The 25,100-nt window shown below is 45.2% G+C and overlaps 1 protein-coding gene across 10 annotated transcripts in view; it reads right to left on the bottom strand.

Annotated features, from left to right (window-relative positions):
- The window catches only part of LOC130189231 (nuclear factor 1 X-type-like), a 129,898-nt gene that overhangs the window by 82,383 nt on the left and 22,415 nt on the right, over positions 1-25,100 (bottom strand). For 6 of the 10 annotated variants that reach the window (XM_056407984.1, XM_056407982.1, XM_056407979.1 and 3 more), the window contains one exon: positions 2,640-3,171. In XM_056407984.1, coding sequence (XP_056263959.1) covers positions 2,640-3,171 — 532 coding nt within the window. The other 4 variants (XM_056407985.1, XM_056407977.1, XM_056407986.1 and 1 more) reach the window with 4 other exon arrangements.

A 25,100-nucleotide genomic window follows, 5' to 3' on the forward strand; every position in this document is an offset into this window, starting at 1 on the left:
CGAACCCGATGAGATGTGCGTTTGATGGACTGGATTGAGTCCGGCCGCCCTGTCCATTCCTCTCTTTGTTCGCCTCTATTAAAAAAAGATATTCTGGCGGTCGATTGTGATGTCGGGAGTGAAATCGAAACAAAAGAACACTGATGGGTGAATAGGTCTGGCAGCGTTCAGGTCACCTCTCTGCTCCACCAGACACGGCGTTGCATCATTACCAGCTCAATGAAAGCCGCGTGGAATCGGCTCCGAAACGTGACTCACGCTGGACCTCGCGGAAAAACACGATCTGATCTGGGGGTCTCTGGGTGAAGGAAGGGGAAGGCCCGCAGTAGCCAACTGGCGAGCCGGTGTTTCGTGTAGGACAGACATGTGATCAAAGATGAGCTCAGACCACTCCCCCACCATCTCTTTCGCTCTTATCTCCCTCCCATGTGTGCGGACAGGTATCTGTCCAAAGAACATTTTTGGTATCGGGACCTCGCATTCACAGCTACAGAGCGGGAGCTGGGATCAGAGTTGAGCGCTTGTGATCCCCCCCCCCCCCCCCCCCGTCTATAATTGGACAAAAGCAGAGACACATACTGGACTGTGGGGAAGCAGAGACAGGGAAGTGGGGGGTGGATCTCCTGTCCTGTCAATCACGCCGCTTGCAGCTGGCAACAGTGACATCATCGGGGATGAGAGAGAGAGAACTGAATTGCACAGGGGGGGGCTGCGGTCCAACCATCGGCGCGCTGGCGACCGACAGCTTCCGCCAAGACACGGACACCCTGGAAAGAGGAGCTAAGAATAAAACTGTAACGCTGCCACCCCCGAAGGTTAGAGCGGAGCCAGCGTCGGCCCCGTCCTTCTGTAAACTCTGGTTAACCCCAGACTGCTTCAACAAGTGGATGTTTTTGTTGCTTTATCTCTCTTATCTCCTGATGGTGTCTCTGTCCCCCTCTGATGCAGAGTGCTACTTCATTTACGAACTTTTTCACCAGCCCCCAATTTAAAAACAATAACAACAAAAAACATGCCTATAGTCAACTCTCGACTGTGAAATCTTTGTGGAAGAATGCTCACATATGTGCAAAATAAATAAATGAGGGGGGGGGGGGAGGCTGCTGGATTCTGGCACACGGTGGACACAAATAAATAAATAATAGAGGCGTGACTCCGAGGGGCACCAGGCCGCTGTGCTGGGAGCTAATCGGAGCCGCGTCTTTTTTTCCGCCACGGCGCATTGTGGATCACGAAGAGGCGCCCGCGGAGGCCCCCGGCACGCTCAAGCGGAGTTACACGCCGGGGCTGAAAGGAGCCCGGCGTGGTGCTGCTGGGGGATCCCTGCCGAGCGGAAGAATTGAGGTCCAGCAAATGGAGACCCGAGATAACAGACCTGACTCGACCTGCAAAAGCAGACCCGCAGTGAAAAAGGCTAAACTTATATTTGCTAATTCCTTTATTAAATCGGCAAATATGGTGTGCAAATATGATAAAATCACACCAAACAGCTAAACATGAGAGCCACTGTTTGTCTGACACAAAGCACCACCGACACAACCGTCAACAGCTGGTTCACTAGATTAAAAGCCACGTTTCATTTTTTTCTTCTATTATTTTTTTGATGCTATTTCAGTGGATTATTTGCAATGAATAACAGATCTACTCATATCGATAGAATTTTTTATTTAATGACACAATATAGTATTTTTGTTTTTTATTAGAAGTGTCTTTCCTTTTTTTGCAAAAACAAACAGGAAATAAATTGTTATTTCATATTATAATTTATTTTAGTGTTGTTATTTGGTAAGAGACAGGAATTAATGAAGGCATGAAATGAAAGTATTAATATACATTTTTCCACCAGAAATATTCCCACCTGAAGAGAATAGAGACAGGTTTGTGTCCACATGACTCTCTATTTTAACTCTTAGGCCACAGCAGGAAACACGTGTGCCGAATATGGAAAAGAAAAACGTCTTATGAACAAAAGCCGCGCCGCCGCAGACAGAAAAGTCTCAACTGTGTGTGTGTGTGTGTGTGTGTGTGTGTGTGTGTGTGTGTGTGTGGGTGTGCAGAGAGGCCGAGGCTGCAGACTCTTGCTGCCTCCTAAACTACCTGGGACCGAGCCAGCTGTCACTGAACTCCAGACCACACGCACACACACTCTTGCTCTAGATACACACCAAATCTCACAATAACACACATGGATACCAAACACATGACACACACACACACACACACACACAGAGAGATAAACAGGCTCGCAGATGCTTTTGTTTACACATGGCACTGGAAAACATGCACATTTGGATTTGGACAAATTTGCGCGCAAATACTTGAACAAATGTACCAATGCAAACAGATCTCGGGGTAAACAAAGGGTTTAAGCCTGGTTGCCGAATTCTCAGAATCTACTTTAAAACCAGATAGAAACGTCTATTTATTTATTTTTGTTAAAAAGATGATCCTGGGCAGACTTTAAATGTCATGTTATTGCCATTAGAGCCTGGCATTGTGTCTTAGTGAGCTGGGAGGACAGGGTCTAATCTGTGACTCACATGCCAAAGTGTGCACACCAACCGACCAGTGTGTGTGTGTGTGTGTGTGTGTGTGAGAGAGAAGTCGCTCATGGAGATGTGTGTGTTTGTTACACGTACCTGGCGAGTGGACGAAGTAGGCCAGGTAGAGGTCCAGCTCCTTGACCGCCACTCCGATGTGGTGCGGCTGCACGCACAGGCCGTGGTTGGAGCACTGGGGCGACTTGACCAGCCGTTCGCCGTCCGTGCTCTCCAGGGGGCTGCCCTTGAACAGGATGACCATCACCAGGTCCAGCCGCCACACCTTGTCGGCCTGGCGCAGGCAGTCGATGCGGCGGATCTTGCCCTTCTGGTCGGGGTTGGACAGCACGCAGCAGGGGGGCTTCTTCCCCGTGATGGTGAGCACAAAGTCCTCGCGGAACTCCGGCCGGATGTCCTTGCGGAGCTTGGCCAGCAGGCGCGAGGCCCACTTTTGCTTGATCTCCGGCTTCTCGCCGAGCAGCTCGTCCTTCACCGCGCACTCCTCGTCCTTGGTCATCCTCTTCTCGTGCTTCTTGAAGTACTTGCGCTTGCGGGCCTGCAGGTTGAACCAGGTGTAGGAGAAGGCACGGACATGGGGGAGGAGGGCCTCGATGAAGGGATGAAATTCATCCTGATGGCGAAAGGGGGGGGGGGGGGGGGCGAGAGGGAGAGACTTGTGTTGTTAGGAGGCAAAAAAAGCTTTTTAATTTGAAAGAGTGCAAATTATTCAAAGAAAACTGTGAAAATACTGAGACAATGTAAAAATGGAAAGAGGCAAAAGAGTAATCGTGAAAATTTCAACAAAACTGAAAATATGAAAATAAATACATTGTCAGCTAAATTACATGTTAATTACAATATACCCCCAAAAAATATAAGCAATTTTAAAAAAGCAATTCAAATAAATAAATATTTAAAAAGTCTAAATATCATTATTACCAATAAGAAAATAATATTAATAAATATGCAGCGATGAACAATAAATCTCAACTGTAAATACAAACCAAAATATTCAAAACAACAAACCACAACAACAAAAAAGCACTAATTCTAATCCAGAAGAAACAGAAAAGCTGAGCCAAGTTGCGCTCCCAGTTCTCTGCCGCAAGAAGAAGAAGAAGAAGAAGAAGAAGAAGAAGAAGGGAAAAAAAAGTTATTCCGCTGCACCGTAATACCTTCACTACATATCTCTGGGCAACAAAGCCCAGATCTCGCCACAGCGCTCCCGTGCCAGGGTTGCCACACACCGGTCGCTCACCGCCGCCAAGCTTTGCCGCCACGAGACCGCTGTTGAAATGTGCAGCTAAGAGATCGGCCATACCATGTCCTGTCTCTCTCTCTCTGCTATGCATGCAAGGGGAGCTGCAACCAGACTCACATTTCCACAACAAACTGAAAGCAGACAGAAATCACCACAGAAAACCACAGTGTGCTATAGAAGACAGACGGCCTGGTAGTTACCATTTTGCACTCTCATCATAAATTTGGCACAGCGTTTAAAGTGGAAAAAAAAGAAGAAAAGTCTCCTGCACCAGTTTTTTTTTTTCTTCCCTCCCCAATGTAAAGCAAACGCACGTTTGGCAGACTGTAGAGAGTTAGTAGATGGGGCAGTGGGGCGGGGGGTTGTAAAAAATAAATAATAATAATAACAAGAAACAGTGGGCCAAAGTTTAAAATAAAAAGGAAGATTTTATAGAAGGGCCACAACCAGCAAAAACAATTAAAACAATTGTAACAACAAATATTGTCTAATAAAAATAGAAATGTTAATATTAGAAGAAAAAAATTCAACGACGAGATGGATGCACTTAAAATAAAACAGTGCTTTCCACGAACCGTGAACAAAAAAAAAGAATCCTTGGCAAAGTGTGGTGGTGTCTGTTCTGATCCCTGGGCCGCGGCGGCGCAAGACTCACGCACACACTCTCACACACGCGCAAGTGCGCAGATGGGGGAGGGGGGGGGGGGGTGCAGCTAGAACAGAGCACAGAATAGGGAGGCCGAGAAGGTGAAAAAAAACCAGAAAAAATAGAGCGCCGAATCAATGTTGGACGAGCGCATGCGACCGCTGGCAGAGCCGAGTGCTGCTTCTTTTTTTTCCCCTTTTCTCTCCAACTCTCTCTCTCCCTCTCTCTCCGTTTCTCGCTCGCCGTCTCTCGTCCTCTCCGCGTTCTTTTCCCCGACCATTGCTTGAGCCTTTGCCAAGCGCGAGTAGGGCCCACCTATTTGGCAACCAGACGCCTGTAGCCCAGCCAATGCGTTAGCTTCAAGAGCTGAAAGGGAGGGAGAAGAGAAAAGGAGGGAGGGAGGATGGGGGTGGTGTAGCAGCAATGAGAGAGAGAGGGAGAGCAGGTGGGAGGGTAGGAGCAGCCTTGTCCCGACGACGCGCAATTTTGCCAAATCGACAAGTTCCACTCTGACATGGAGGCAAAGTTCAAGGGAGCAAGTCCTCTTCCTGCACCAATCCCCCGCAGCCTGCCTCCATCTTTACCGTGGCCGCTGTCGCCTCCCCTCCACCCTCCTCTCCTCCCGTCTCCCTGCCCCTCCCTCTACCCCTTACTCTCCCGGCTTGCATAATGCCACCTTGGCAGAGGATGGCAAAGAGAGGACATACAGCTTCAAGAATTCCTCCAGACACCACCGCCGGCAGCTGCTCACGTTTTGTTTTTTTACCACAGCAAACAAAAGAGGGGGGGGGGACACACACAAACCCGGGACAGCCGCACTCCGCCGACTGTGCACAACGACACAAAAATCAATGACGGGGTTGAGTTAGAGGGGAGAACCGGGGAGAGGGATTCAAGGGGGAAACCGGGATTCGCCCGCAGAGAAATGGTAAGCAGGAACACAATTAAATAAGAATACATTTGCTCCACGTCCTCCCTTTTTGGACTCTCGGGAGGGCTTTTGGGCACAATGTCATGTCATTCAGGGGTATCCGCTCCGCAGAAAAGGTTGTAGGCAGAAGTGCTGCTGAATCACAGACTTGGGGAAGGAGGCTTGTGGTTAAAAGAACCCACCCTATTCAGATGTGTTCGGTCATGTGCTCCACTCAACGGGATTCACCTGCAACTGGTCGGGTTGTTGCTTTGAAGCTCGAGCCTCTCAGCTGCGACGATACAACTGAGGATCTGTTGGGTAATTCAAAAGCCGTTGACTGAAAATAAAATCAGAATATCACAGCCGCCTGGCACTTTCCACGATTAATCGAGACGCCGGTCGACTGATCACAAGGACGTTCTGAATGAATATTTGAGCCGTGTTTCTAGCAAACGTTCCAATTCACAAAAATGCCCCCCCCCCCAGCTCAGAGACGTCTCTGCCAGCTCTTCAAGGAGACAATAGCGAGCAAATCTCTGGGAAAAGAGGCGGCCGATGGTTATTGCCGTTCTCGTGGAAGCCGAGGCGACATCGCGTAAGAGGCGGGAACAAAAGGCAGAGGCAGTCAACACCAGCTCCGTTCTGTCTCGCCATGGCCTCTGCTCTCCTTCCAGCCATCAGCCTGATGGAACGCAGACCCCCCCCCCCCATCATCTGTTAACAGAGTGAAGGACGGGGCACACCTCCGAGTTTTTCCCCCGCTTTTGAGTGTCATCGGCCGTGGTTAGATAAAAGCAACAAAAAGGTGTGTGTGTGTGTGTGTACGTGAGTGTGCGTGAGAGAGAAATATGGCCTCAGTTCAATATATTTCCCATCACCACCTGTGACGCACCTTAAAAAAAGGAAACTTAACTGGCACTTGAATGTGATTTATGCTTTTCAGTAAAAAAAAAAAAAATCAAAAAGTGAAGTCTGTCTGCCTGACCCTGCCAACATGCAAATGAACCAGCATTCAAATGTCACTGGAATTTGACTAAGGGGGTTAAGTCAGTTTCCTTAGCTATGATATTTGCCTGAAAGGAAGAAAAAATGAATATATCCAGGAATAACTGTCCGTGGGAGCCTTTTGAAACGGTTATCTTAACTGTAGATTAGCGTGTCTGTGCTATCAGCTGCGCCACACCAGGCCCGCGTCACGGCTCGGGTCGCCGGGTTGACGCCTGCGCTTATTTGAGGTTATAGAGCCGACATAAGACCATCACGGAAGGTGTGTGTCGGTTAATCTTTTTACCTGGAAATTAAATTAAGCCCAAACGCGCGTGGACTTTAGTTGTTAATTCGGGTTTATTATCAATTAGCAGCCGGAGCGAGCGGTGCTTTCTTCTTCATCTTTTTACAGGCGGCGCGAATATCTGACGCGCGCGCGAGCTTTCCGGTGGCTGTCATCCCGTCACCTTAAATGTCCCATAAAATGAAAACTGCATCCACTCTGCATGTGATGCATTTTTGGTCACATTTCAAGACTGACGAATGTTAAACAATTAATTAATATGACAGCCCAAATTAAAGTCCTTGCTTATTCTTTCTTTTCTGGCTAATTCCCTCCAGCATCCAGTCGCCGTTATTAATACGACGGAAAAAACTCAACCAAGACAATATAATATGCACCGTCACTCCCACCCCCAATCCCGTGCATCTCCCTTCTCCGAGGGCACTTGAGATATACTCAACAAAAAAAGGGCGAAGACATCAATGACGGAGTCTGCCAAGAATATAACATGATGAAAGAAAAAAAGAAAAGACGAGCTGACGTTCCCGCCAGCGACAGGATTGTCCTAAACCGTTACTAAAACCCCACGTCAATGAGTTCAGGGAGAGGAGCCCGAAATACGTGCATATGTGCTGGAAACGTTGCGTGCGTGAAGTCAAATGAACGAGCTTCCCAATGAGGCCCTGAATGCCCCGAATCCCAGCTGTGACGCATACATGAATTATCATGGATGCTGGAGCCTGCACTTATTTGTTATCATATTCATAGAACTGAAAAAATAAAATGAAAGTCTGTCCATCTAAAAGAAATAACACGTAAATATTCAAATCTGTGCTGTTATGATATTTTCATAATTATTGATATATCAGCCCCCCCCACCCTCATCCGTTGCAAAAGCGTCGATTTCAATGTTTTTAAAACGTGCTACAAAAAAGACTCATCTGAATTCAAACAGGCTATGACCAGACAAAAGAAATTATTTTGAAGTCCTGTTTTTTTTATTCTCCGCACGTCTGACCGAGACGAAGGAGTTGGCTGCCAACTTCAGATTAACTCTTTCAGTGAGGAGAGAAAAGGCTCATTACTCTTAAAAAAAAGAAAGAGTTTGATTCATTAGTGGGCCACAGAGGAGGGTTCATCATTTAAAATAGTTCTTTAGTTTTTCTAATTTGTCATGAATATCTTCCAATTGATAACCATTTATAATATTTAAGTCAATAATTTTCCTTTTAATTGTTTGTTTTTAAAAAAGCACTCAAATAAAGCTAGAAACAATTATTAGAAATTTAAATTAGTTCCAATAATGTTGCTTTCTATGCAATGTGGAACACTTCTGTCTAGGCCAATGCCAATTATCAGAAAATACAGGCTGTACGCTTCTATTCTATTCTCTCACACGCTTTACATGTTCCAAATAAATGAATGAACATTCAGACCAAATAAAACTGCTATAGCAGGGGGCCGTCCTTCCTGCTGACAAAGTCAATCTCGAAAACGAAAGGCAAATAAAAGGCCTGCAATTAGAATTACAGCACAATTAAGAATGTGTTTTTTTAAATTTTGTATTATTATGTTCAGGCTACCTCGTCTGGCTTTTACGTGAAACAATGGAGGTGAAATTTAGCTTTGCTGTAAAGTCCAAATCCTAAAGCCAAATAATCAAAACTCTGGCATGGTGAAATGCATTATTTTTGTTGTTGTTTTTTTTGTTATGATAAATCCTTGGCTTCTATTTTTTTGTTTTTCCAAACCAGTTTTTCCACCCTTTTAAATGCCCAGATTAGAAGTTGTCTCCAATCGTTCCTAATTATCTTGAACTTCAAAAAAGTCAAACTCGTGAAAAAACTTGTTCTCCTCTTTCTGACCCCCACAATGCCTGGCGGCATCCCCTCTCGGCCCCGCTCTTCCCCTGTGGCCCCCCCGGACCTTGCCCGGGCCTATATCCACCGCCTCTCATCAGACCAATTAAACCGTGGTCTGAGTGACCCTCCCGACCGGCCTTCCCCTTCATTAGCACAGCTCTGTGCTGCTTGGGGCCCCGGCTCCGTCCTCTTCTGTCCTCCTCTGCCCCCCCCCCCCTCCCTGAGTGGACAAGACCCCTGGGTGGAGCCCGATGCTGGCTCTCCCTCTGACCTCCCGGCTCGGAGCCAGAGAGCATGGGAGGGAGGTGGCGGAGGAGACGCGGGGAGATTCAATCATTTGCCGAAGAGTCCTCTCCTGGATTCATACGATGTATGGATATTGCATTCAAAAGTGGTCTTATATCATTTTGAAGAATTTAAGTTTCTAACATTTTTATATTACAAGAAGTTTCCAACCCCCCATCTCTCCCGCTCTAACAAAAATAAAGTTTTTCCCTGAATGTCTCCTCTAGCTCGCTGTGGTTCAATTTTGTAATCAGAACATGCCTGCTACATTACCCTCCATTGTTATACAGTAATCATTCCTGGTAATCATTTAAACTGGGACTACAGATGAAAAATAGCCTCTTGGCTAACTCTGGCACATTTACTGAAATGTTTTTATCAATGTGCACTGTCCCTTATTAAATAAACCATTACAAAATAAATAAAAATAAAGACGGCGGAGATGGAAAAAAGTACCCAACATAAAAAGTACCCAACACAAAAAGTACCCCACACTCGCTGGAGTGGAGTGATGCTCTCTCGAGTTTACGAACCAGCACGTTACTATGTGTGAAAAATCTGCAAGCAATTTGCGGTGGCCGCGTGCTAACGTGCCCAGAATGGGCCGCGCGAGTGTGTGTGTGTGTGTGTGTGTCGGACCGGCTAAGGAAGAGGCACGCACGGCACATTACTGCCCCACAAAAGGGGACTCCGCTGCCTGGCTGCACAGCAAAACCCAACTGGGCTCTTCCGCCCTCTGGACTCTGGTTGTCCCCCACCCTCTCCATGACTTCCACCAACATCAGCGACTTTTGTCTTTGAGGCCTGGTTCCATCAATACAGATCACTCACGCACATTTAAATAAAAAATGTGATCGAGATTTAATAAAACATTGTCTGTTCCTGCACGAGAATGCTTGTTGAGACGTGCAGATGACAGTATTGATGAGCGCTGTGTGGGGTGGGGGAGAACCTTCAAGCACAACCTGTCCGTGCGCACACTCACACACACGTGCACGCACACGCCGGTGATGCCGTGGAGAAGGAATGTGCTGCTGGATGAAGCAACCCGTCCTAACGCGTGGCTGTGCCGTGCCCAGGCAGGCCGACTCAGCACCACAGTCGGCTGTGACTGTGGTGTTTTTCTCACACATCCAAACAGACTACCGCCGCTCACTCTGCTGAGTAACGGCAACACTACCAACTGGGCCACCACGTGGCGTCCTTTTGGTGTCTTTTGGCTCGACTTCTAAAGGAGTCGTATATACGTTTTTATTTTAGTACTCTTGCTAAATGCCCGTTCCACTCCTATTCTATATTTCGATGGTTTTAGCACATTTCAAAGTGATTGCGTTGCTACACTCAAAGAAATGACTCATTGGATGAACTCAATTAAATTGTTGGCAGGTTTTCCATCCAATAATTATATGCAACTCCAACTCAAATTTTGCACATCAGTGCAATACAATGTAATTAAGTTAGTCCAACTCATTTGTATCAAATACATCTAAAATAAAATAACGATATTCATTAAATTAAATTAATTTGTGTTTGTCCAACTCAAAATATAAACTAACTAACTAAGAAAATATGCAAACTCCTCACAGAAGGAAAGCCCCGACTAGGAATTGAACCCACAGACCTTTGGCTTTGAGGCGACGGTGCTAGCCACTACACCACCGTACCGTCCTGAAAGTGTCCTCACCTTGTAAACAACTGATTTTCAGCTGGCGCATGCGCAAAGGGTAGTCCTCAATGAAACACATTTATTTTGAGTTGATATGCACACCATCTAACCTAAATAAATCCAATAAATGAAAGAATTCATACATTTTGTGTTCCACCCATTAAATATAAATATCTATTTTTGTAATTGATTTATTAAATGTATCAAACAATATTTAAATGTGTCACCTCGAAGAAGGGCTTGAATCGTTTTTGTGAGTGTAACCTAAATAAATCTAATAAATGAAAGTATTCATACATTTTGTGTTACACCCATTCAAAATAAATATCTTCGTTTTGTAGTTGATTTATTTAAATGTATCAAACAATATTTAAATGTGTCACCTCTAAGAAGGGCTTGAATCGTTTTTTTGAGTGTAGCTTCTTCACTTCCTGTCAGCTGATGTCACACCCACTGTCACATACACTGCAACCGGAAAGAAACAGCCAAATGTACATGTATTTGCATTTTTAAAGTGTGAAATTGTCGACATATTGTGTCGTTGTGATATCACAACGGTATGGAAGTCCTGACGGCTCTTTTAAAAAGCAGTTTCTGATTCGATACGTTTACATGATTTATGTCGCACTTATACCTGTTTTATAATAATAATAAAGAAGACATAAGAACGTGTTACAATACGGGGATCTTTAAATTGAATAATCTAAACTAATATGACGGGATGGGGAGGGGGAGTAAAAAAAGATGCAATCGCTTACACAATTTCATAAACCAAGATACACAAATAATACGCCTGTAGCCAAAGTGTTTGGTATGGTAGAGGAGAGAAACTTCCAGATCACAGACAGCTTTTAGCAGCATTAAGCTTGTGGCAGGTGTTCTTTTTCTAGCCTGGTAAAAACCAGCTCTGTAATCAGTAAGCACTATGAGCCTGGCCCGCAACAAAGAAACGCATTTAGCGTTCCTATTTCGGTTTGACGGGAGGTGATTCATTGTCGATTGCCAGAAACGCTTTATCGTACCAAAAAAGTGAGACATCGTACCATTATAACGGCACGTAAGCGGCCAGTGTGCCTGGTGGTCTTCACCGTGTTCACCATCTTTGATGGAGACGGTCTGATGCGTGGTTGACACACATCACAGAGGATTAAGAGCATGCCGTTAATTCATCAATAGGCTCAAAGCGGAGGGATGTTACACCATAACCCCTCCAATGAAAAGATCCTTTTTTTGGGGGGTGGGGGGGTTGAATTTCAAGCCGCCGTGAAATGAAAAGGATCTTCAGGGTTCATGTGTTAACTTGCCGCCTAACAAAGCTGTAGGGCTTTACTCCCCCCCCCCCCCTCTTTTTTCTCAAAGACGCCAAAGTCGGCCCTTGACACGCCGCGGGGAAAGAAGTAAGTGAGCTGAAACGAGACGAGCCGGGGTGATCCGAGCGGAACGCCGGCGTTCGCCGCCCCGTTTTGAAGATAAATCGGTGCTTCGCCGCACCAAAAGAGATTCAAAATAGCCGTCCTGATTGTCTGACACCGACACCATGCTTAATACCGGTTCTGACCTCTTTTATAACATATTTTTGATTGATTTGAAAGTAAACTTACTGAAGACAAGTACCGTACTTAAAGGGCCAGTGTGTAGCATTTATTGGCATCTAGTGGTGCGACTGCAGATTGCAAACAACTAAAACTTCTCCCTATTGCCAAGCATGGAGGAGAACTACGGCGAACTGGCCATTTTCTGTTTGGTTTGGCCGTTCTGGGCTTCCGTAGGAACACGACGGACTCCGTGAAGAGGAAAAGCATTGTTAGCTCGATATGAACGGCTCATTCTTAGCCAAAAAAATTATACGAACGAAAACACGTTCTTTTTTTCAGGTGATTATACACAAAAGAAAAAATAACTATTAGAGATGTCACGAGATCTGATACTTTGACACTCGATATTCTCGAGACTAACGGCATCTAAAATATGAAAGATAATGCAGATATTGACACGTACTTGTTGAAATCGTTAGCTGTTAGCAGCAGCTGGGCAGAGCAAGCAACTAACGTTAACAGAAGGTTGCACTGCGTTTCAGTATGTTGCGTTCAAGCTGTGAAGATTTGCACGAGGCGAAGGCAAATCATAATGTTATCATGTTCCAATGTAATCTGGTCAAATTTTGTTTTTGGTGAGAAACTTGAGAACAATCAAGTCGTTTGAAGGAAATAGATATTAGAGAAGTAAATATGACATGTTCAACTTCCTAACACAAACCTCGAGGTGTGTATTGGTTTTGTATTTTTTTACCCTCGTATTGAATTTCATTTGCATTGGTATCAACCCCTACATTTCTGGTCTTGAGACATCCCTAATTCTTATTAATAGGATATTACATTACTGCCAATACATCCCCCTTAATCCTAAACACTGTCTTATTAAGTAAAATGTTGAGGTACTTATATGCTGTTTGTCTATTTTTACACAAAGGGAAGTATTGTCATGTTTTTTCTTTAACATATTTGTCAGGTGACAATTTTGAATTAAAAATACCAAACGATAAGTTCATAAAATACAGCACATTGTCAAAGAATATGAGATTGCCGTTCGACTTCCATCGTGGTCAAAGTATCAGATATTTCACAAAATAGCAAATACTAGAGAAGTATCATGAATCTGATATTTTTCTTCTTTCCTCAACCCCCGGTGACATTTTCCCCTTTTTGAACAGCTACAACGTTAAAATGCTGCTGACTGATTGGTAATGCACCAGTATTAATATAATGATGTCAGAAATAACAATATATCAGTCACAGTGGGATTTTTATGATCATTTATTGTTTTATTACTTTAATACTGCTGATAAAATACTTAATTATCTCAATTCATTACAGTTTATTCTGAATGCAGGCATTTGGAAATATTCTGGATTTTTTCTTATGTGTCCTCTTTGCATAAAGCTCCCCAAAAATGTTTATATCTTTGGAAATGTTCTTGCTTCGAGAACGATATCATGAGAGAAAAATAAATACACCTTAAATTTTAGTTCTTTATTGAGTTATTTTCCATTTCATATCATCATCAATTAAATAGATGTATTTTCTTTTGTAGTAATCAGACAAAATTAGCGCCCAAAATATCACCGAAAAAGATTTTAGTGTGATATTGAAAAAATAAATTCCCTTCACACAACAGAGGTGAAACAACGAAGGTTATCGAGGTCCGGGGTCACAATGCGTTTGCATACATCAAACTCTTGGCGGTTCTTTATGACCATATTGATGTCCATATACTGAGCTTATGGACCCAGGGCCAGAAATAACACACTAAATAATCGCCCTCCCCATTACCACGACGTTACCACAACCACGGCCCAGCATCCTGGAGAGGGATCCTCCTCTGTTGCTCTCCTGAAGGTTTCTTCCCTTTTTTTCCTGTAAAAAGTTTTTCCTGATCCGATGTGAGGTCAAAAGTCATGGATGTCGTATGTGTACAGATTATAAAGCCCGCTCAGGCAAATTCGTAATTTGTGATATCAGGCTATATAAAATAAACTGAATTGAATTGAATTGAATGAGGGGTTTTTTGGTGGCGTTGTCCGCTGGTGCCTCGTCTCCAGGCCTTTTTTTTTATAACCATGTTTCCACGTACAAATTTAAAATACGACCGAGAACACATCATCGTGCAGAATCCACGCGGACGTTAACCTGAGCGGGATACAAAAGGCCGGAGGAGGCCGCTACGGAGCTTCGTGAAACGGGTCAGAAACTTCCCCCGAGATGCCCGACCTGCTAGTTGTGCAGGATATGAACTCTATATAGCATATGTGCCGAGCCACAATCACAGACCAGGGCCAAGACTGAAGAAAACCCCCAAACTCCTACATAGAGGCTCCAGGAAAGTAAAGCCCGCTACGACTGCGGTGGTGAATGCTTTGCAATCAGACAAATAAAAGGGGCAATCTAGCGCACAATCAAACTAGAGATTTAGCCCGCTCTCCTGCCAACAGCGAGGGACCTCCTCTTTCTGAACAAGGGATGCACTATTGACTACACCCCCCCCCCCCCCCCCCACCCCCTCTCTGTCTCTCTCGCTCCAGTCTTCCCTCTGCCAGTCTGAAAGGCGTGATGCCAACCTTTTCCACCATTGGGCATGCCGCCCTGCCCTTTATGCAAATGCGTCGCTGCAATCCCTAACTCACAACCCCCACTGTCTCACCCTCCTCGTCTGCCTCCTGTCTCTATATCCTTAAAAAAAATCTTTATACGTTTCCATTCAAATTGGGCAAGTAACTGAGCTTAAGCCGTAGCCATAAGTTATTAATTAAACCGCCGATGATCTGCCTGTACGGCTCGTGACTGGAGCCCGTGGGCCTGTACTTTGTGCGGCGCCCTCCGTGGGCAGAAAGCACTAACCGAAGGGCGAATGTTTGACAGAGGTGTGGTTGTATGTGTCTGTACGAGCCCTGATAAAGAAGGACATCTCCGAGGAAAACTAATCGAACAAAGACAAAAGAACAGGATGGGGGGGGGGGGGGGGGGTACAAATGAAAGGAACGGGGGAGAATTTCCTGCAATTAGCTGCTGCTTTTATGGATTACATTTACATTTGTGTCAACTAATATGCATTTAGAAACATAATAAGTCACGATCCCTCACTACCGGGGTCACGAAATACAGAGACTCCAGGAGTCGTGGTTCTACAGCATTGTACCGTAAGAAGCACGACACACTCTATTGCAGCCGATATTTTTGCCCTGACAACAAATGGAAGCGGTCAGGAGGAAAGCTGGTTCACGAAGGTTCCACCGAGTCACGTTACCATGGGTTCAGTGAAAAAAAGGATCAGGCGGAGGTTCATTATAATGTCATCATGGTTTGTTCACGTGTAAATCTACTTAAAATGACGTTTTTTGGCGGGAAACTTGAATGAATACAGTTGTTTGACGGAGATGATTTCCCGGCAACAACAATGTCAAACAACTGATATTATGACCAAACACATTGGGTTCATTGTTTAGTGTTTTTACTGCCTTATCGAGAACTTGCTGGTTTTGGTATTGACATGTTTGATATTGTGCCATCCTGTGAGTTAAAAATCAAATGAAAAAAAAAAAAAACTTGGCCATCCACTTTTAGAGCAGCAACTTAATGAGGGGTTAATAAATGTGCTAGATTAAATAGGAAGGAAGGGGTTAATAATGTGGCCGAGGAGAAAGTCAATCATGGCTGTCACTGGACAGGCGGGTCTCACAAGTTGGCACGGGGCTTAATGAAAAAGAGAGGTTAATGAATTAGTGGGAGATAGAGAACGACTGGATGGACCTAAAGAGTTAACACAGACAGAAATTGAGGGAACCTCATTTCATTGTATTTAACCTTTATTTCTCCGTGCTAAACTTTAAGTTTTAAATCTTTCTTTACGACGGGTTCCTGGTCGCGAAGTGGAAAATTCCAAACAACATAAAAAAAACATATTTAACATAAAAACCCCGCATTAATTGCATTTAATCAAAGACGTTTCAACTCATGTCAGGACAAGTTGTCAGTGCTCAAATGATGATTTAAAAAAAATCATGCCCGCTTATAAAATAATCTAGTTTAAAATGTGATGACGAACATGTGCGTCAGTAGAGGAGATAAAGAGGCAGTGTGTGTAATGTACGGCCATAAAAAGAAAAATGACACATGGGAGACCCCAGCACACACACACACACACACCGCCACAGGAAAGGAGCTGGGCCTAAGACAAACACTGCACAACCAGACACAAACACCATGATCTCCTTATATGCCCCGGGTGTACCATGTGGTCTGTTACACATATTATTCAGAACGACGGTGAACAAAACAGGCCACAACAAGTCAATGAAGGCGGTCACGCAAATGAAATGTCATACGCGTGACGGCCTCTTTTAAATAAGGTTTACGCCGTGTGTACATGAACAGGTTTCTGAGGACGGCTCGATCTCAGTTGCGACAAATGGAATTCTCTCTTCCCAGATAAACAAACCGAGGCGACTGAAACCCTCACGACCAACGGCGCCGCACCGCAACAATCTCCATATATAAACTTGCAGCTTTATTTCCCAAGCCTCCACACAATGGCCGTCCTAATCTTCCTGAGAGCGCAGAGGCAAATAAACAACAGCAAACAGGTTGATAGAGGCAGAATTAAAACTTTAACACCCTTTCCTCTACTCTGTGTATGCCACTGCACACACACACACCTCCCCCCACACCCCTGCTTCCTATGCCGACTTCCTTGTCTGAAGTTACAGTAATCAAGTTTTCCAAACCTGACGTGGAGCCAGTTAGTGACGGAGGGCGATGATGAAAAGGGGTCAGGGAGTTTGAGGAGAAGCCAAACAAAGGAGAGGCGTGAAGCTAGAGAGTTAACGGCACTGCACGCACACGCACACACATTCTATTTGCTTTAATGTTCAAAGTTGCTTCCAGCCAATTACTCGTGAATGCACCACGACGAGAAATGAAACTCATTTTTGTACACGTTGATCACACGTTGTGTTTTGGTTGTCTTGCCTGTTTGTAGGCGTGAACTTGCGTCAGTATACAAGTATAGTGTTTTATACCATAAGCACATTTTAGTTTGAACGTATTACTCAACAGTAATGAAATTACACGAACACTGGGTCCAAATTTACCGGGTTAACTTTTCATATGAAGGGTTATGTCGCATGCTGATTGTTAATAATGTATTAATCGTTCAACGTTTTGAATGTCACATGCCAACACTTTGTATAAAAACGAGTAAACGCCGTTACAGTGACAGAAAAATAAAGACGTATTCAGATTACCAATACAATAAGTACAAATTGGAATTACTAGCAGGATTAAACAAATATAGAATCATATACTACAATGCACATGTATACACACTTTTTATTATTTTATTATACTTTACTCATATATATTTTATTATTTTGTATGTAAAAGTAGAAAAAAAGGAGAGGAAGGGGGGCATCACAGTAGATTGAGCGTTTTGTTTGGGCACGTTCTGGCTCATTAACATTACTAGTTTTTCCGCCGAGAGGCGTGAAGAGACGGTTTGACGGGCGGCAAACACCACACAGGAAATACCGGGTTCTTTCCATTTCCTCTACGTGAGCACCGCCGCTGCAACGAATAAAAATATAACAAAACACTAATGATGCCAAATGATTGGAGTCCTTGGAAGATGACGGATGCTTTTTTACAGCCGGCAGGAAGAATTTGCACTGAACCGTGAAGTTGTTACTCTTTTCTGCTTTTCATCGAGAATAATAGATTGAATTTTTAGCATTTTTAGCATTTTTCTTTGATATATTAGAGATTACTTTAATTTGTTTCCTTTAATTTCTTGATACTTGGATTATGTGTTTGAATACGCTTAGCCAAACACCTTTAACAGGTAATTTAGTAATTGAATACATTTATAAAACATGGAGTAAAAAATCTGCAGATTTTAGTTTTGTTAAATAACCCAATAATAAACACAAAGAAGCCACTGGTAGTGGGTAAAGTTAGCCCGGTATTGCGTCTGTTTCTCTCGTGTTTACATGCCGACCGTATCCAAACCGTCAGACGCAATCACGTCGTCCACATCGATACATTAACGACAATAACTAAACGCTAACAAAAGCACATAATAAGAGAAATATCAGGAAGTATTGGAGCGTAATTTGCTTCCATCAGGTCATACCCGATCACAGAAAGAGATAGAAAATGGAACGTGTGTGTGTGTGTGTGTGTGTCGGTCTGTTCATGTGCGGTGGAAGGAGGGAGGGAAATGAATGAGGCCTTTTTTCTTACAGCAGGACCCAGATCAGTGCTCCTAACTATGGGATTTGGTGCTGTTGCCTTTCTCCCCCGGGAGGGAGTAATTAGGTTAAGGGAGGACAACTGCTGCATTGTTTTAACAGAGGAGGGATTGTGCCGGCCAAAGTCCCACCAGCAACATGCTTCCCTCACAACAAAAAATGCCAAACGGATTCTGCGTCTCTGATCCACACGGAAACCCGCTTCTTTTTCTTCTTCTTTTTACTCGTGGGTTTTTAAGTTCTTTTAAACAGAGAGCGAAAAAGCTGCTTTCTTCTTCTTCTCCTTCTCCTTCTTCTTCTTCTTCTTCTCCTTCTCCTTCTTCTTCTCCTTCTTCTTCTTCTCCTTCTCCTTCTTCTTCTCATGCAGCATGAGTCGTTGGTACTGTGTGTGTATCACACACGATAATGTCAAACACAGTCCACCGGTGTCAGATGTCCTCTGGTGTTGTGGGATTGTGACTCGGTTCCCCTTCAATGTAACTGCGTCCACCCTCCATGCATCCAGGGGCTTGGCAACATGCACCGCTCCTAACTAGTGTAATATGGTTATGATGCATTCTGCATTCCTTCCAATCCCCCAGGAAACACAATACGCCTATATCGCCGGTTTTAATCACGGGCCGCTTCCAGGGAAAGTAAGAGGAGAATACAAACAGCCGCGGCCATAAAGAGGCTTTCTCAAATAGACTTCGAGTTCGTTTAAACACATCCTCTGCTGATTGATCGAGAGTAAATCAAACAAATCAAGCTGCAAGGAGAAATAAAAGGGGACGCTCCCCCAGTTTACTGTATTTACAGTACACAGACCCTCTTTCATTCCCTTTCGCCTCTCTCTCCTTCCACATTGCATGTTTTCTTTCTCTCTTTTTGAGCTGAAAGAAAGAAATATATCGGTTTCATTCTGAAGGCCTTCAGCTCATCCAAGTATTTTTTTCTTTTTTTTAAAAGGTAGCATAATCTGCACCTCTGCACAGCCGCCACATTGACTTCCATCATAACTCTCCACAGCCTGGCTGCAATACGGAGGCGATTTGTGGTCCCCTTATGAGTCCTAACTCTAGTTTGGAAAAGCTTTTATTCAGGTGTGTGGATGGGGAGGGAGGACAAAATAAGTAACACGATGAATGGAGGGGTGACTGGAACTCCAACAGGCCGGGCCCAAGAAGGCCTGCAGGAGTCGTTCTTTACCGAAGCTCGCCGCAGGTGGCGGAGATAGATGATTGCGCTACGGTATATTCCAGATGATGACCATAACGGGGGCCCGGTTCCAGTTTCACGGTGGGCTGAAGAGACCGACAGCGGCAGGGACACGTCGGACAGCAAAAGAAAAATTCTAATTCAGGGACCAGATGTCTCAAGAAGTGGGGCGGGCACAGAGCTGAATTTATAAACCACCGCAAAAAGAGCACTGTCCTCCGCTGCCGTGAACCACACGGAATTAAAACTCGGGGGCTCCTATCTGGGTTTTTCCGCAGTCAAATATACAACTTTTACATGTAACGCACACTAATCCCGCAAATATTTCTCCGAGCCTAAACAGAGGAGAAAGGAGTTTATATCAGGGCGCAGCTGATTGGTTGGGGTCGACCGGGCCAAAAACGAGAAGGCAGAGAGTTGTTTTCCGGGGTCCAACCCTGGGCCCGGCTCGCCGCTCCGGTTTTATTTCAACAAGGGCTCTGTTTGCCTGTACTGCACTCTGCTCGACGCAAGTCACAAGCAGCATAGAGCACGCACTCACAACACACACACACACACACACGTGCACACACACACACACAGTTAATAACGCACAAACTCCCGCCCTCCGGCTCTGTTTGCTCACAGCTGCCAGGCCTCCTCACAGAGTTCATCTGAGGTAAAGATATGTAATATTATGCAACCAAGTATAGATTTTCCACCCTTGGCGCAGCGCCAACTTCCTGCTCCAAAGAGCGAGAGCTCGGGCCCCTTTGTTCCCTTGGGTGACAGCGACTCCTTGCCGGACAGGGGGGGTGGCCGAATTGGATACACATGCAGAAACGGAGAGAGGGAAGGTAATAAGGGAATGAAAGGCAAGGCAAGAAAAAAAGGCAAGGAGACGAGAAAAGAAGGAAGGAGTCGTCTGAACATATTGTTGTCTGACATGCTTTTCCTGTAACTAAAAATTATCCTTCCCTGACCGACTCTCTTTTTCCCCTCAGCCCTCGAAAAGAATCAGGTCACAACTGTTTTCATTACTGTTTGACTCGCAGGTTCGCAAGCCTCCAAGCGTCAACGTTCCTCCACCCGCCCCCGGGACAGGAAAAGACTTCTCCCTCCCAACGTTAACCCAGTAAATGCCGACCGAGCCAAGTCACAACCCTTGAACATACCCGCAAACTCCTAAGGGGTGGAAAAGTGCCCTAATAATAATAATAATAATAATAACAGGAATAATAATAACAAATATACATTTTCATTACTTACAATATGGTTAAAGTCATTCATGAACCAACTTCCTTTTTTTGGCCTGAACAAGTCCTTCAAGGACTGATTTGTGCTGCTTAGCCATGTGCTGATTGGCCAACAAGTCACATCAAAGATGTTTTATTGCGAAGATCACGACATCACTTTTTCTCCTGGTCTCACTCCAAGCTCAGAAATACCGCCCCCCCCAAAAGAAGTCTTCGGATCTACACGTTTTTGGATTTCTACACAGCGACTTTCGCCGAAAATCGACATGTTTGCAGGTATGCTTGAAAGAGAACGAAATCAGATATGGGCGCCGCTTGGAAGTCGCCAACAGCGGTCTGATAAATAGCCGGTTGCAGATTATAATCCGGCATGGTCACTGTTTTTATCCCCCGTGCTCGACCGCTGTGTCTAGGACGCCATGAGGTCACGCATCGACATGAGGAAAACAAGAAAGTCGGGGTGAAATCTGACGTACAATCAGCAAGCCAATCAAAGCCTCTCTATCCCGCCGCTACTTAAAGGAAGGCCGGAGGAGCGCTGAAAAGATGTTGAATGTGACATCACGGAGCGTTCTCACAACCCTTGACGGTTGAACGGAATTTTAGAAATACAAATTGCCAAGTATATAAGGAGCCTACTGACGGCTCAATTCTAACAAATGGTTGGCCCCAGCTCAACTCCCTTCTGGTACCACGGGCCTTTACTCAATTTAGTTTTCCACTTCACGTCGTAGTGACGCCGCATGACGGGTTCCCTCTGTGACCAATCAGTGGTCGGCAGTGTTTTACCTACACCTTCTAGTAAATGCTCAGACTTCGTGGAACATTAAGGGAAGTAGCACCAAAAATAAATACCACATACCAGGTAGCCTATGATTCTCAACTTCTGCCAATCGGAAACCACCGAGGAACAGTTCCAAGTGAGCCGTGAAAATCAAACACACACACACACACACTCTCTCTCAATCTGTAATAGTCGTGCTGGGTGTGACATTTCTAACTGAAGGAATGCACACCTGTGCCTCGTGTGATTAAGTATGCGCAGGTGCGTTATGCATGAGGGAAAGAAAATATAACTGATATACAAAGTTTGGGCTTTGAACTCAAACTGATCCAAAATGTGAGGGAGGATTCTGTTTTCTGAGCGGGGAGGATTTATTGTGGCTACGGCTCCGGGTCTTATCCGCAAGACGAATGGCGGGCGCCATGTATGTGTGAACGCCATGCATCTGCCTCTCTGTTCCACTTGGTCTTTTCCCCGGACTGACTTGACCCCGGGGACGAGAGAGAGGGAGAGAGAGAGAGAGAGAGAGAGAGAGAGAAAGAGAGAGAGCTCAGATTTCATCCGGATTATTCCGAGCTTTGTACTGAGGTGGTCTACTGTATATATTTAGCCGGTGCAGTGAGATGTAGGTCAGACAGACAACCTGCCTAGATCGCCCTCACCGAAGTGACCTTGAGTCAGCCGTTGACCATCCGCAACCGCAACAACGACTCTCTTATCCATTCCCGTTGACCTGCGAAAAAGGACTCGCCGCCGCCTCCGTTCCGAAAAACTGTTTTAAATAATTAAATGAGCGATTCTCATGTAATCCACATGTAATAGATTATATTAGTTTTACACACATCTATTATTATTATTCACTTTTTCAAAACTCTTAAATGAGTTTGCGCTCCTCGTCTCTTCTGTTTGAGCTTCGCCGTGTAGTATTTCTCTGTGTACGTACAACAATTCTTAAAGGGTGACTCGAAATACTACGACAGGCTCACGAATCCTCAGCGATGCGCTTCAAAAGTTTTTTGGCCCTTGAAGGCCACTCCAGTGCAAGCAAAGCGTGGCGGCTTAAATGTGACATATCGCTGATACTCCAACGGATAAAAGATCTATTCAAAACAAACTGCAACCCAGAAGGAGGAGGAGGGTAAAGAAAGAATTGTGTGTGTGTGTGTGTGTGTCATGGTGCATCTGTGTAAACCTTAGGAGCCACACCCTCTCTCATACAAACACTGTAGAGATCTCTCCATGTATCATTCTCTCACGACCCTAATTGACACAGCAAACACCTCCCCCTCCATTGCTCAGTCAAATTGGTTGTCATTGTAGTTGTTGGAGTTATGACTTTAAATCAGAGGGTAGAGAACACGCTGTCTTGGTGTCTGAAGCTCCGCGATGACAAAGCCCTCAAACATGCAGCAATACGTTTCTGTTTTCCAGGCTGGCAGCGGCTCACTGGTCTTAGTGGTTTTGTGAATTCATTCAGAAATGAACTCGAGACACTCTTTGAATTGAGGGTTGACAAAAGGTTCCCCCTGAAGGGCTGAAGTCCTACCCGGGATCATTTTCTTCTGGAGAAAGAGGTTTTCCAAGGGTTCCTTGAGAGACAGAAGGGTTTCATTTAAGAACACTTCATCCGAGGAACTCCTTTGGAAGAGAAAGTTCTTCTGCCCACTCCCCCCAAAAAACGATCACGTAGGGGGAACCGTGATTATTGTTCACCACATCAGCTCCAGCCCCTTAGGGGCCTCATGAGGAACACTGGGTGCTTTCTAGATGAAACCCTTGGGATATAAAAGGGTTAATGGTAACACCCCCTGGGTGGGTTCTAATTGAAACCCATATAATAAGGAAAGGGTTCTTGGTACAACCCCCTGGATGGTTCCCAGATGTAACCCCTGGAACAGAAAGGTCTTCTCTGTAGAACTGTCTGGTTGGGTTCGAGACGGATACCTCAGAATATAAATAGGTTCTCTGTAGAACCCTCTTCTGGGTGGGTTCTAGATATATACCGGCCCACCTCGAGCACAGCTCATAATGAGCCTTTCACAGATTGTTCGATGTACAACCATTTATGATGAGTTCTAAGTAGAACCTTCTTAAGGGGTTCTGCCAGTAACCATAGAACCCTTTATGGTTCTGGTAAGTACATTTATTTCTGAGAGGCGATCTCCCTCCTGCCTCTTCCCCCTCCCTTCTCTGCTCTCACATTGTACACTAAGTATTTTGTGTTCCTCTGTATATTTTAGCTCAATTATGTAATGTAGCACCCGTGTGTGTGTTCAGTCGCCATGGCAACAGCACAACATATCGGCGACCACAGCACCGCACTGGGGCCGCGGGGCTCTGCCAGAGTTGTGCCAAAGACTAATCCATGCCAGAGGTGACATGGGCGAAGGAAAAGTGAAGCGGGCGGAGACAACATGGCACACACATGAAAAATCACACATTCACACACACAAACACACACACACAGAGAGACAGAAACAGACAGACATGTACACACAGACAGACACACCAGCGTTTAACTCTCTCCTCTCACTCCTCCCATTCTTCTTGGCTGGAGCCTCCTATGGCAATAGCAGCAGGAATCCATTCTCCACGGATGCTGGGACAGCTGTGCTGATACTGAATGAGACTCAGTTGGTTCTGCCTCTCTCTCTCTCTCTCTTTCCCTCTCGCTGCATGCAGCTTGAGATAAAAAACTACATGCTACTTCATTCAAATCTATATCGCCTGCTGCCAAAATGCGCCCGGCTCATCCCGTCTTTGTCCCTGCCACCGGCGAGAGCTCTGGATTTCTTTTGCGAAGGACTGCTGTCAATTCGATCCCGCTGACGCACGGTGGCCCCCAGTCGCCGGCCGACAATGAGCGCGGGAAAATGCATATCGCCGAAAAAGGCATTAATCACGGAAACCTTCATAAGCCTCTCAGCTATATGCTCATACTGCAAATAATCCACAACGTGGTACCGGTTTTGGAGCTGCGAAGATAACAAAAGGGCCCACAATGGAAGCACTGGGATGTCTTAGTAGGGATACACCACAAAAAGCCGAGCCACGGCCCAGTGCGTGAAATACTTTTTTACCGTTGGCGGTGTTTGGCCTGTGAATGGCTGCGTGGCATGAATGAATAAGTAAAAGGAACACGGTGTCCCCGGCAAGTGTCTGGCGCCACGACCTCCCGGTGTCCCGCGATGAGACGCCACGGCACGAAACAGCAGCTCAGTCGATCGTGAGGGACTCCGATTTCACCAACGCACTCTTCTGCCCCCCCCCCCCCCACACACACACACACACACACACACACTTGCACGTGCACGCAACACAACTCAGTTACAAGGGAGCACAATGGATCAGCCCCATCTGTCAATCAAGTGTACTATGAGTTCATTATTCTGTCTGGTGTCCAAGAGCAGAGTGCTTTACTGGCTGCCGGCTCGCTTTTATCCACACAGACTAGATGTATTTTCTACTGGTGAAATACACTGTATATTTATACTGTATATATAGATCTAAGTCGATTAAACTTGTGTGCGACCGCACCAAAGCCTGTGGCGATGCCATCATCGAGCACGCAGACCAATTATTAAGTCCTCGCCATGTACCTTCAGCGCTAGTTTTTCAAATGTGAAGCCGCAGCCATTGGCTC

The sequence above is a fragment of the Pseudoliparis swirei genome, chromosome 23, assembly GCF_029220125.1.
Source record: "Pseudoliparis swirei isolate HS2019 ecotype Mariana Trench chromosome 23, NWPU_hadal_v1, whole genome shotgun sequence".
NCBI classification, from domain to species: Eukaryota; Metazoa; Chordata; class Actinopteri; order Perciformes; family Liparidae; genus Pseudoliparis; species Pseudoliparis swirei.